Source organism: Castor canadensis, chromosome 7, assembly GCF_047511655.1.
Source record: "Castor canadensis chromosome 7, mCasCan1.hap1v2, whole genome shotgun sequence".
Classification (NCBI taxonomy): Eukaryota; Metazoa; Chordata; class Mammalia; order Rodentia; family Castoridae; genus Castor; species Castor canadensis.
This window is the reverse complement of record NC_133392.1, coordinates 120,491,540-120,503,544: the sequence shown is the minus strand read 5'-3', so window position 1 is coordinate 120,503,544 and position 12,005 is coordinate 120,491,540. Positions and strand designations below refer to the sequence as shown.

The following is a 12,005-nucleotide window of genomic DNA, read 5'->3' as shown; positions in this document are numbered from 1 at the left end:
CAACTCCACTTACAGTCCTCAAGGGACAAAGATGGCCCTGGGGAACCTGTGTCCTGTCCCCAGCTGGAGGGTAGGAAGAGCAGGGGGGTGGCCTGCTCTGGGTGTGGGTTGACCTGCCTGGGAGAGGATGTAGGAGTGGGGGATACTCTTGCATCAGGATACAAAGGATGTGCAAGGATACTGGGGCCCAAGGCCAAATCAGAGAATCTCAGTGGGAGGCCCCTGCTGTGTTTCCACCCGACCGGTGACATCTGATAATATCTAGTAGTATTTGTGTGTCACAACTGAGAGATGGAAAATCTTGGCTGTTTTGTGAATGGAGGCCAAGGACCCTAGTAAACATCCTATAATGCACAGGACACACTTTCCAGAGAATTACCTTCCCCAGACTACATAGGACCAGAGCGCAAAGACAGGGTCTCTGCCTCACACTGGCTCTGCATCAGGCAGCAGCTCTGTGTATATCCCTGCCTCCCACCCGACTGTGCTTGGGCCTACCGTGTCCAGGTGGGTGCGCTGGTGCTTGGCGCGGTCACTGGAGTTGCTGAAGGCCTTTTGGCAGCCGGGGTGCTGGCACAGGTATGGCTTCTCTCCTGTGTGGCTCCGCAGGTGGATCTTGAGGTTCTCCAGCCGTGAGAAGGCTTTGCTGCAGCCTTCAAACTGCAGGAGAGGCTAATGAGGGGTGCCCACAGACTCTAGGGCCCATTCCCTAGAAATGTACCCCCTAGGCCCCACCTGGCCCTGGCACCCTGTGCCCCACTGTCCTGCCCGAGTCCCTAGGAACTCTGACTCAGCTTCTTGATAAATGCTCCAGGCCCGAAAAAGTGCACCCTGACTTAGAGTGGGCTGAGGGCTGGGGAAGAAGGTGCTGTTCCACCTCCCGAATGCTGCAATGCTGCTGTGCTATGGCCACAGCCCAGCCCTTAATCAGGACCCTGTGAGGGCAGGCCATGCCTGAGCCCAGAATCCAGGAAGGTAGGGCCCTGGCTTGGACTTGAGGGGACTCTGTCCCAGGGAGGGTATGGGTGGGTCCCTGAACCACCCTGTGCTGCATTTCCTAGCTCTAAACTTGAAGCTGGTAGCCACCTGTCAGGGCTGATAGGAGGCCCCACAGTATAAGTCACTGAGTGTCAAGGGTCCTTGTCTTCAATGCTAACTCCTGTGAGAACAATAACCACATCTGTACACTGACGTCTTTCATTTGACATCTGGCTGTTTAGTATCCTGTGCCTAACACACACCAGGTCCAGTGCTGGGCGGTGGGCACAGCCCACCTATGTCATGTTTCTGGACTGGGTGTGTGTATGTGATGGACAGAGAGGAAGAAATGGATCACAGTGGAGATGGAGAAAGGAGCAAGGCCTCTGCCCTTCTTGACTCTCCCGCTGCAGGCTCTACCCAGCTCTGACCTCTCTTCCCAGAGTCTTCTCACATCAAACTCTTCCTAGCCTCTTCCTGCCCCCAGTGTCCACACAGCTGCCCAGAAGCCAGTGTCACAGAAGTGGACACCTATGGTTCCCTGCTTATCCCTTCCTGCTTCTCCCCACTGTCTGACCCTTTTCCAGCCAGGCTGAACCTCTGGCCTGCGCATACTTGGGTAAGGGACAGACAGAGACAGAGTCAACAGCAACTGACACCTGCCATTTCAGGTGTGGTGCTAAGTGTTTAACCACACAATTGTGAAGCGTGGGACATCTTCACAAGATGTCCCCATCTTAGAGACATTGGCAAAGTGACCTGCCAATGACATGGCAAAACCTGGATGCAGGCCAAGTGTGATGTCGAAGACTAGATTCTGTGCTATGCTGCCTTCCTGGGGGCAGGTGGGCAGGGAGAGGTGACCCTGAGGAGGAAAGGACTAGATGAGGCAGGCTCCCTCTTTGAAGTCATTGGCTTCATCTTCTAGGTCTAGGGCTGATGTGCCAACCATGAGTACCTAGCTCGGCTAGGACCTCTGTGACCCCAACCCTCTGCATGAGAACAGCTTGGGCTCCTGGCAGCAGGCAGCCTAGAGTGAAGTGGGAGTGGCTGTGCTCCCCAAGGTTTAGGGCTCCCATTAGCCTTTTCTTCCACACCCTTCCTCTGGGCTCATCTGCAGAGGAAGGGAGTGTGTGACAAGTTTCCGAAGATGTATCCACATTTGAAACACTTGAGCTCCCTCTTCTCTAAGCTAGGTACCTGTTTCATTTTATGTTTTTGTTGCCCCCCCCCAACTTTAAAGTCACTTTATCTGTTAGTGGGGGGGCGGGGCTGGAGAGGATAGGGGTAGAGGTCAGATCCCGTGGTCCCCCTGGCTTATCTCTTGGCCCTGGAGGTCAGTGCCCCCAATCCAGGGCAGTTTTGCACTCCTGGTAATTTCTGGCATGGGCCGTTCATTTGGATAGACTGGCTCCAGCCTGTGTTGGGTGAGTCAAGACATGGAGAAAACTCAGACACAGGTCTTGCCCTCCAGGAGCTCAAAGCCCATGTGGGAGACACACATGTCAAGGCATGATAGGCATTTTAGGAAGCTGCCCATGGCTGCTGGTGACAAGTTGGCTGGGAGAAGAGACAGAAGAAAGCAGTTGTAGCAGCTAGAAATGAGGGTCACTGAAGTCTAATGCAGGGAAGAGGCAGCAGATGGAGTGGAGGCCAGTGCGGAACCACCAGACAGACATAAGGACAAGAGCCCAGAGACAATGATCCCTTGAAGGCCTGGTCACAACTGCAGGCCTCATTCTGCTGGGGCAGGTCAAAGGCAAGCCCTTCACAGCTGGGTTTCAGAGGCTGTCCGCCTTGCTACTTCCAGACCCTGTGCCTGTCTTGTGCATCAGAACTGGAAGGGAATCCTAAGTAGGCAATTACAGGTGGCTAGCCACATCCCCCCCACGTTCACCTGCAATGGACTTGTGCCAAGTTCACCCCAAAATGGGATGGAGGGGCCTGGGCTCAAGAGCAGGGCTTCCTCTCAACATCCAGCCCATTCCTTTGTTCCTTGCTGGGTTGTACAGGGAGGGGGATGTGGGCAGCTGAGGGTAATAACTCCTCCAAGCTGCGTGACTTTCCTGACTTCCAGACTCCAGGGATCAGTATGTCATTCCCCCCAGGGGTCCACGTATCCCTGTCTTGGCCAACCTTCCATCTCAGCACATTTGCTCCTAACCTCTGCCTTTGTTCAGACTGTGCCCCTCCTGGGACACCTTCCCTTCCAACTCTCTGACAATTTAATGCATACATTTTTTCAAAAGTCTAGGATCCAGAGCTTGGTGTTCTTGTCTTCCAACATGGCCTCTCCCACCCCCACCCACCCCACGTGTCAGCTGTGAGGTGATGACTGTCTCTGAACCTGCCAGGAATCTCCTTCCCAACAGGCCTTTGCTTGAGCTGTTCCTCCATTCAAACACACCTCCCCTCAACACCACCTCCTAGGAGGAGCCTTCCTGGCCCCTCTGCATGGCTCCCTGCGCTGTGGTAAGAGGGTCTCACTGCATAGCCCCAACTTTCTCCATATCACTCTGGACTTGAAAGCAGTGCTGGCATCTCCAATATGGGATAAAAAATGGGTTTGAAGCAGAGGCTGCTGGGCATAGGGACCCATGCACCCCTGTGAGTACTCCTTGTCACTCACATCCATCAAAGCACCCCAATACATATGCATATGCACCAATGCCCAAGCTATGCCTATGAGCGTTAGCCCTACCTTGTCCTGCTCTCTACCCCTCAAACTTCCCATAGCTGAGCTGCAGGCTGGGGTATAATGGGCAGCTGTTGGGGGTTCCCTCATGAGTGTGGCTCGTCCCTCCAGGCAGACTCAAAGGAAGCAGCAAGTGGAAAAGAGATGCTACCCCATTAACGCAGGCCTGGGATAAAGATCTGCAGAAACACCTGACAGCACCAGGGTCCCTTTAGGAACAGCAGCCCAGATTTGCCTGGTCTTTCAGGGCTTGTGGGCTCTGCCATGGTCCTTGTGGTCCTCCCTATTAAACAATTGCACAGATAGAGAGGGGAGCATGGGAGCGAATATTATTAGGTCAGCAGCTGCTATGTACCCAGCTCTGTGGGGACTGGTGCTGTCAAAGATGTGATCTCTCCTCTCCATGACTCCTGGCCCCCCCTGTCAGAGGAAGAGCCAAGGCTGGTGGCAGTGAGCACAGTGGTTACAGACACAGACTGCTGTGGACTGGCCAGTCTGCTGTCTTGGCTGCTTCTTACTGAGTGATCCCAGTTGAGTCACTGCAACTCTGGGAGCCTGTTTCCTCATCCATATAATTGGGTGAGCTCTACCAACCATGGAGGGTGGTTGTGAGGATTAAATAAAATAATATAAAGCAAGTGCTGATATTGGCAGCAAGATCCCGTCTAACACTGTCATCACAGCTATCACTTGAGGTCACAGAGCAGGTAAGTAGTAGAGTGACAGTCTGCCTGAGGTGGCAATTCCCTAGCCTGCTGCCCCTCTACAGTTGTGAGTGTGCACATGTCCCCCTTCCCTTTCATATCCCCCATGGGGAGTTACAAAAGCCTTCTTGGAGGGGCTGAGCCCCAATGCCTAGGCAGGATTTAGACAAACAGGGTATAAGGCAAAGCATTTCAGGTAGAGGGCAAGGTATGGACACCGGCAGCAAGACTGGCAGGGGTGGTATGTGTTTTAGAAACAGCTAATAATCTGCTGAGCCAGAAAGAAGGCAGTGGGGAAAGGAGAGGGGAAGAAGAAATGAGTTTGGGAACTTCCTTCATTCACATGCATTGGTAGAAATACATTATAGTGCAGAGTTGGGGGATTTTTGATCCCGCCCATGCATTATTGATGAGGCCCAACAAAAGACTTAACATGAAGCCGTTCACCTGGAGTATACCAAATACAGTTTTTGCTGGTTGGACCACCTTCCATTTGAACGCCTGAGCCAGGAACCTGTCCCCTTCTTCTTGGCCCTTACATTCAATCTGCCATCAGAGCACAGAGATGCCACCTCTTCCAACATCTTTCAGGTTCTGCCCCTTCTCTTTTTGTCTACTCACTGCCTTGGTCCCTGCCCCAGGGTGGATCACCTGGCTGTCTACACAGCAGCCATCTGTCTCCCTGCCTACTCCTCCCAGTTCTCTTCCATGTGGTGTCCAGAAAGAAAACAGTTGGTAGATTTGTCCTTGTCCCTCTCTGCACCAACCCTGTATGGTTTCCCATGCCTTGGCACAAAACCTCATCCTGGAATTCTGGCCAACATGATCCAGCCCCTGGTGACATTTGGTGGCATCTGTACCCTCTAATCCCCACATCCACCTTGCTGCATTTCAGTATCTGAGCAGTCTGGGTGCTAATCTGGACTCTACACTTCCAAAGAGAATGACCTTGTGTGAGTTCATTCCACTCCTCAGAGCCCAGACACCTCCTACATGCACACTTGGGGGCATAGGGTATCCTCTGAACAGTGTGCATGTGGGTCCTGTGGCCTGAATCCTAGTACTACCAGTGTCCACCCAGGCAGTTATGTAGGCACCCCTTGATCAGGTTGAATTTAAATGCACTGGCTTGACTAGCCATACCCACCACAGGTTATCTAGCCAGAAGTAAAGGCTCACACACACAGGGACAGAGAGGGTGACTGCTGTGGGAGGGATGCCCAGAGCAGGGAAACGGAACAGAGAGATATCTAGCAATCTCAAACATGTAAAGACAGGTAGTTAAGTTTTTCTTATTCTCCTTGACATGTACCAGCATTAAAATACATACTAAGAAGAAACTGGGGTGAAGTCAGAATTATTAGTGACTGAGAATACCCTCTCAGACTCTACCGCTGGCCAGGCACTGTGTATTTTCACTGAATCAGAACAACATGCCCTGCCAAGAAAGTGACTTCCCAGACTTACTCTGTTGATAAAGGAACTGAGGCTCAGAAAGGTGACCTTACTGGCCTCAGCTCACACAGCCAATGAGTGACAGAGCTGGGATCTGACCTTAGGCCTGAATGACACATCTACATATCCCTAACCACTCTGGACCTTACCCAGAGCATCAGAACCAGGCTGTCACTCAGGAGCCACCTCCGTGATTTCAAACCAGACCACCATAGATTCTGAATCCAAGTAAACCCAGGCCCAGGCAGGCCACTGGGCCAGTGGTAGGAAACCATCTCCGCGATACTGCCACACAGAAAGGAAAAAACCAGGCAGCATGGCAGAGAAGACAGTGTAGCTGATCCACAGAGCATAGAGTCTTGAAAGTCCCTGTTCCCACATGTGGGGTGTGTTATGAAAGAAGATTAAAATAATGGGGGAAAATACCCCGGGAACCGTGAAGCCCCAGACCATCTGGAGTTTTATAGTAACAGGCAGGGGAAAATCAGAGCCTAATTGAAAAAAGTCCACTGCAATCCATTACTGCTGCGTGCAGCTCACAGGACAGAGGGCAGGAGATGAAAGACAGGAGAACCATCGAGGGAGCTGGGGAGGGGGTGGCATCTTCCCCTGTAGGCCAAGCCCAAGGACTCTTCCAATTCTAGCTGGGGAAGGGGAAGGCTGAAGCCCAGGACCTGCTGGGCCCTGGGTCAGGCATTAGAATCTGCAGAGCTAGTCATTCACTCAGTCAGGTTGCCTTCTCTGAGCCTTTTGCTCATGGGTAAAAGGGCTAAGACCATGCAAGAAAACCTGTGGGTGCCCAGACAATGCTGGCATTGGGTAATGACTGTTCTCTTGCCTCTGGCCCTGGGGAAGAATCAAGGGCTCCTTTTCATACATGAGGTGTGATCCATGCATGAAATCACACAGACAGAGGTTTGCACTGAGAGCCACAAACTTAGGCAACACATGTTACATCTCTGTCCTCATCTTTCTCCTCTCTAAGATGGGGCCACCGCAAACAGCTATTAGAAGTAAATAAGCAGAGATGCCCCGAGTTGGATCTGGCACACAGTTGGTGCCTAATGAATGTCAAGTTTCCTCCCTGCAGGCTGACACAGCCCAGAGAGGAGGGAGGCCTCCTCTTTTCTCATGGCCTCGGAAGAATCTGGATACAGAGAATAAAGAGGAGGTTTGGGGAACAGGGCACAGGGCAGGGAGGGAAGGAAATGCCTCCAGTTTTGGCATTTGCCAGTGACTTGCTTCTAAACAAACACATTTCTGGTTTAAGGGTAAAATATATTGGGTTACAACAGTCTGGCAGGCCATTCGGGGATCAACTTCTTATTTTTGTACAAACTTTTAAGTTAGGTTACAATGATTTAGATGGGAGAAATGTGCGGTGCCACATCCCTTCTCCAAGATGTCAAATAATTCTGCATTTGGCCAGCTTTAAAGGCCAGCAGTCAGGGAACTGAGGTCCCTGGGAGGGAGACTGGCTGGCCCTGAGGTTACTGTCCTATGATCTTGCTTGGGGCTTCCACAGGGTTGCCTTAGAGCCTTAGGCTTTGCCAGGGGCAGGTCAAGGCAAGAAAGGAAGGAACAAACACAGAAGAGTTGGGGAGGTGAGGTTGGGGGTGCTGGTCAGGGCTCTCTGAGGCCCTTGAAGGTCTGGTCTAGCATTGGCATAAAGAACCAGTGGGAAGCTATGTGTGGGAGGAAGACTGTACCATTACAGCAGCTATCACATTTGCTAGGTTCCTGGGACTGGGCTGGGCTATTCCTAAACACCATACCCTTAGTCTTATTAGGTGGGTACAGCATCCCATGTTGTTAGAGGTAGAAACAGAGGCCCAGGGAGTTAAAGTTACATGTGAGCTCACCAAGGATAGAGTATGGGCTCACCTCAGCATTGAGCTCTGTGTCTTGGGGCACACTTCTGTCCCAGGCAGCCATGACCAAGGGGCATGAGATACAAGGCCAGCATGGGACTCTCCTCCTACCTACTCAGCTCACTAGGCCATTATAGCCACTCAGACAGACTGGGAGGCTGAGAGTGGCAGCACAGAGCAAGGCAGGAGAGAATGGGACAGAGGCCCATGCTCCCTCCTGGAGCTGGGCAGGGGTACCTGTCTTTAGAAGGAGGTTTTTGAGGCTGGAGGGGTGAGGGCTACAGACACCCCAACCCCTCCCCACCACGAATACACTAATAGTTCTGGACCAGGTTCCCCTCTAGGAAAGTCCTTCCCAGCAGTTGAGGAAGTCCTGGAAAGGTGGCCAGTTAGTGAGGGCCCAGAGGTCCAGACCAACCTTTCAGGGGTACATGGATCCCCAAAAGGAGGAGGTGCAGGGGTCTGAGTCTGCTTCCACTGGGGCTCAAAAGGACATGTAGGACCTGAGAGCGCTCAATGTTGAGCTGTGGCTAGACAACATTGGGATATGGAGAGGCACAGCTGGGAGCCAGGGCTCCACAGAGAGCAAGCGGCACGAATGACTGACACACATACAGTAAGCCACCAGCCACAAAACCAGAGGCAAAGACATACACTCTGACATTAACACCTCTCCTCCCAACCAAGCTACACGCAAAAGTCATAGAGTCCCAGGACACCAGCACACAAATACTGATTCACACACATACACACGTCAAGATCCAAGAAACCCTCCCACCAGCCCCATACACACCAGACACACACACACACAGTCATGTCACAGAGACACACAGGCCAGCACACACATGCTTGCACATACACTCAAAGACACCTAAGCCCCAGACCCCACCACACACACAAGCATACTAACCCCCCCATCCTGACATACTGACACACAGCCCTACGTACAGCAGGGCACATGCAGAAACTGGTCCACATGTAGACAACCCAGCCAGAGGCAAAAGGCTTCCAAGAGGTCAGCAGATAAAGGAGGCATCCTTGCATCCTCACACCAGCATCCCAATACTCACCAGCACAGCCAGACCCCTGCATGTCACCCTCCTGTTCTCCTCTCTGAGGCTCCGGGCAGTCCTGTAAGGTAGCTTTCAGGCTGCAGGCAGAAGGGACTGGGCCCACCCATTTCACCGAGAAGGCTAGATAGGGCTGCTTTGGGAGGGGATACCTGGCCCACAAAACCCCCAGATGAGGCCTCAAGTCACCCTGTGGCCCCTGCTGGCCTCCCTAACCCAATGCCCAGCCCCTTCCCTATACTCAGTCCGAGCCACACCTTCTCATCCTCAGGCCTTTGCTCGTGCTGTGCACTCTGCTTACAGTGGCCCTGCATTCAACTGGTTGTCCAGTCCTTCTAGGCTCAATCCCAAAACCCTGCTGAGGACATCTCTTAGCCTCTGTCCTGCCTTTTTCTCTGAGTACTGTGGACCTGGTTCTGCCTCTCACACTGGTGCTGAGGCTGGCACTACCTGTCCCTACCTGCTCATCTTTTTTTCGTGGGCTGCATCTACCCTGGGTGTCTGGCAGCCTCTAGGAGTTGGCCCCGGAGGCAGGCATGGGCAGAAGAGCCACACGGCAGCCCAGCCCACTGTCATGGCTGAAACAGTGTGGGAGCACTTGTTCCTGTTTGCTGAGAGATAGCTTTTAGGTGGGTGCAATGTCTGACCATAAGCCTGGAGGGGGGGGGTCACTTGAGGCTGGTGAGTGCTGCTCCAGGAGGCGAAAGAGGGACATTTAGCCTCCATCAAGTGGACTTGCCCACAACTGGGGCAGGATGTCTGAGCTTAGACTCTACTCTTCCTCTTCCGGCTTAGTGAACCTCAGTGTTCTTACTGCAAAATGGGATATAATACCACGAACCTCAAGACTGTTTGGACATCAGGGTGGGTGTGGCCCTGGTACGGGGCACGGGACTGGTGCTCAGTAAATGTCCCTCTTTGGGCTCCTCTCCCAGGTCCCACGAAAGAAACAGAAGCAGAGGGGTGTAAGATCACAAGGGGCTGAAGCTCTGATGCCAGCCCTAGCACTACCACCATGCTGTGGTATGACCTTAGTCCAATTACTTGCCTTATCTGGGCTGCACCCAGAGTTGTCTGTCCACCAGGACCCACCTGGTCAGGAGGGGGTGGTGGGGTGAACACACAGGAGATAGCTTCATGAATGGCCAGCCCTGCATGACACATACCTGTGGCTGCTTGGGGAGGGAAGAGACCAGAGATAGTCCACGCATCACCTGAAAGAAAGCCTAGTGCTGGGTCCCAGGAAAGTACAAAAGTACGACATGCAGTTTCGCCCCTGAAGTCTTGTGTGGAGATGGGGGTGGGGCAGGGAGAAACCTGCCCAGTACACATCTGAGGCTCAGATTGCTCTGTAAATGTTCCGTGAAGCTCTGGACGACCCCCTCCCTTCTCCACCACCCCCCCACCACCTTGTGAGGGAGTGGCTGGGGCCAGGGGATACACCACAATCATTATTTATATCTGCCTGTGACACATGGTCGTCGCAAGCAGGGGAGTCATAAAGAGGACTCTGCTCGGTGGCAGGATGAACTCTACCAGGAGAGACTGCAAGCCACTGTCCAGGATTCTCACGACAAGAGCTGAGTGGCTGGGTGCTCATCAGGGCTGCTTGGGGAAAAGACATGACTCCTTCATAGGCTACCTTCAGGGGACAGCCAACAGTTCTAAATGGGACTGGACCTGCCACCTAGGGCCCAGTGGTATAAACAGGCCAGGCTGACGTGCCTCAACCCTGTCACCACACATACACACACACACAGAGCCACCTATCACAGGACAGCTGAGGGGCCCAAGAAGGGTTGGCTTGTGCTGGCAACTTGGGGTCACACCCTACATGGGATCACATGGCTCCATGTCACACCCTGGTACCACTGACCGAACCCAGTGCCTGAACTCCTGGAGGATGATCAGTAAAGGTGGATAGAAAGAATGGGGCAACTTAGACTAGGGAATGAGTCCTGCACATACTTGAAGGCAAGTGAGTTCCAAGCAGGAGCCACTTACATGCACAAAGCAGCCATGTGCAATTCAGACATGGAGGGAACAAGAAGCCAGGGAAAGGCAGAACTGAGCCCTTCCTGGTGGCCAGGGTCCCAGGCTGCAGAGCACCTTACTTCGCTGATCCCGCCAGCATCCATGCAACCCCATGAGAGAGCACTGGAATCTGCTTTTAAGATGGGGAAACCGGTGCAGTGAGTGGTAAAAGGGACTGTCTGGGGGGTTGAGCCTTGGGGTGTTCATCCTAGGGTTGTAAGAGTGAGATGATGAAGGTGCCTGGCACACAGTAGGTCTGTGCCATGTCCTCTTCCTGTGGCCAGTGATGATGGTGGCTGGGTGACGATCTAGAGGAGGCTGAGGAAGGGGAGGCCCATATTCCCACAGCAGAAGTCTCTATCCAAGCACTACTAATGCCCAAAGCTCTGTCCCCTGCTCCAGCTGCCCACTGTCCACAGTGGCATCCAGGTACTCAGCAGATTTAGGCACAAGGATCCCCCTGGACTTGGCACCCTGGGTGTGTCCCTTTCCCTGATGGGCCTCAGTTCTCATCTGTGGAATGGGTATGTGTGGGACAGCATTGCCCTCTACTCAAGCCTAGGAGAGGAGATGACTTAGCAGAAAGCAAAGCAGACAGGAGCTAGCTCCTGGCTTTTGAGTTTTGAAATTCCAGGCCTCAGGCTGAGTGGAAAGAACTGTGGAGACAGGGATGAGTCACGTGTGGTTAATATTACAAATGATGTTTTAGCTATAAACCCATCTGAGAGTGCCCAGCACAGGGCCTGGCACAGGGTGCATTTGTGAATATGTTGCGAATGTAAAGACAAAGCAATACCAGAGCCTAGAAGGAATTTGGGGGTAGGGTGAGGAGGTAGTGAGCTGTCCAGCAGTGGGCCTCCAAATTAGTGGGGGCCAGGAGAGGCCTCATGGTGCTCCCATCCCCAAAATGATGCTCCAGATGGGATAGGAATTCTGGGGAAGTGAGACATGTGGAAATGGCAAGGGAAACTCCCCAAAGTGGGGAGGCTCTGAATTCTGCTTTTCTACTCCTGGGGCAAAGCGGATACCGGAAGCAGGGCTCCTTCTAGATGGGGCTCAAGCCATCTGGAGTGCCCTGAAGGCAGGCTCTAGATGCCTCAGGGAGGTCTACCCCAGCACCATGGGGGAGGCAGTGGCTCAGCAGGTGTCAGTGTAAGAGTGAGGATCCCTGGATTCTGTCCTAGAACTGAGGTACAGC

At 53.0% G+C, this 12,005-nt stretch overlaps 1 protein-coding gene across 3 annotated transcripts in view; it reads right to left on the bottom strand.

Annotated features, from left to right (window-relative positions):
* The window catches only part of Glis1 (GLIS family zinc finger 1), a 207,756-nt gene that overhangs the window by 20,932 nt on the left and 174,819 nt on the right, over positions 1-12,005 (bottom strand). For all 3 annotated transcript variants that reach the window (XM_074080056.1, XM_074080055.1, XM_074080054.1), the window contains exon 5: positions 499-660. In XM_074080056.1, coding sequence (XP_073936157.1) covers positions 499-660 — 162 coding nt within the window. The remainder of the gene's footprint in view (positions 1-498; positions 661-12,005) is intronic.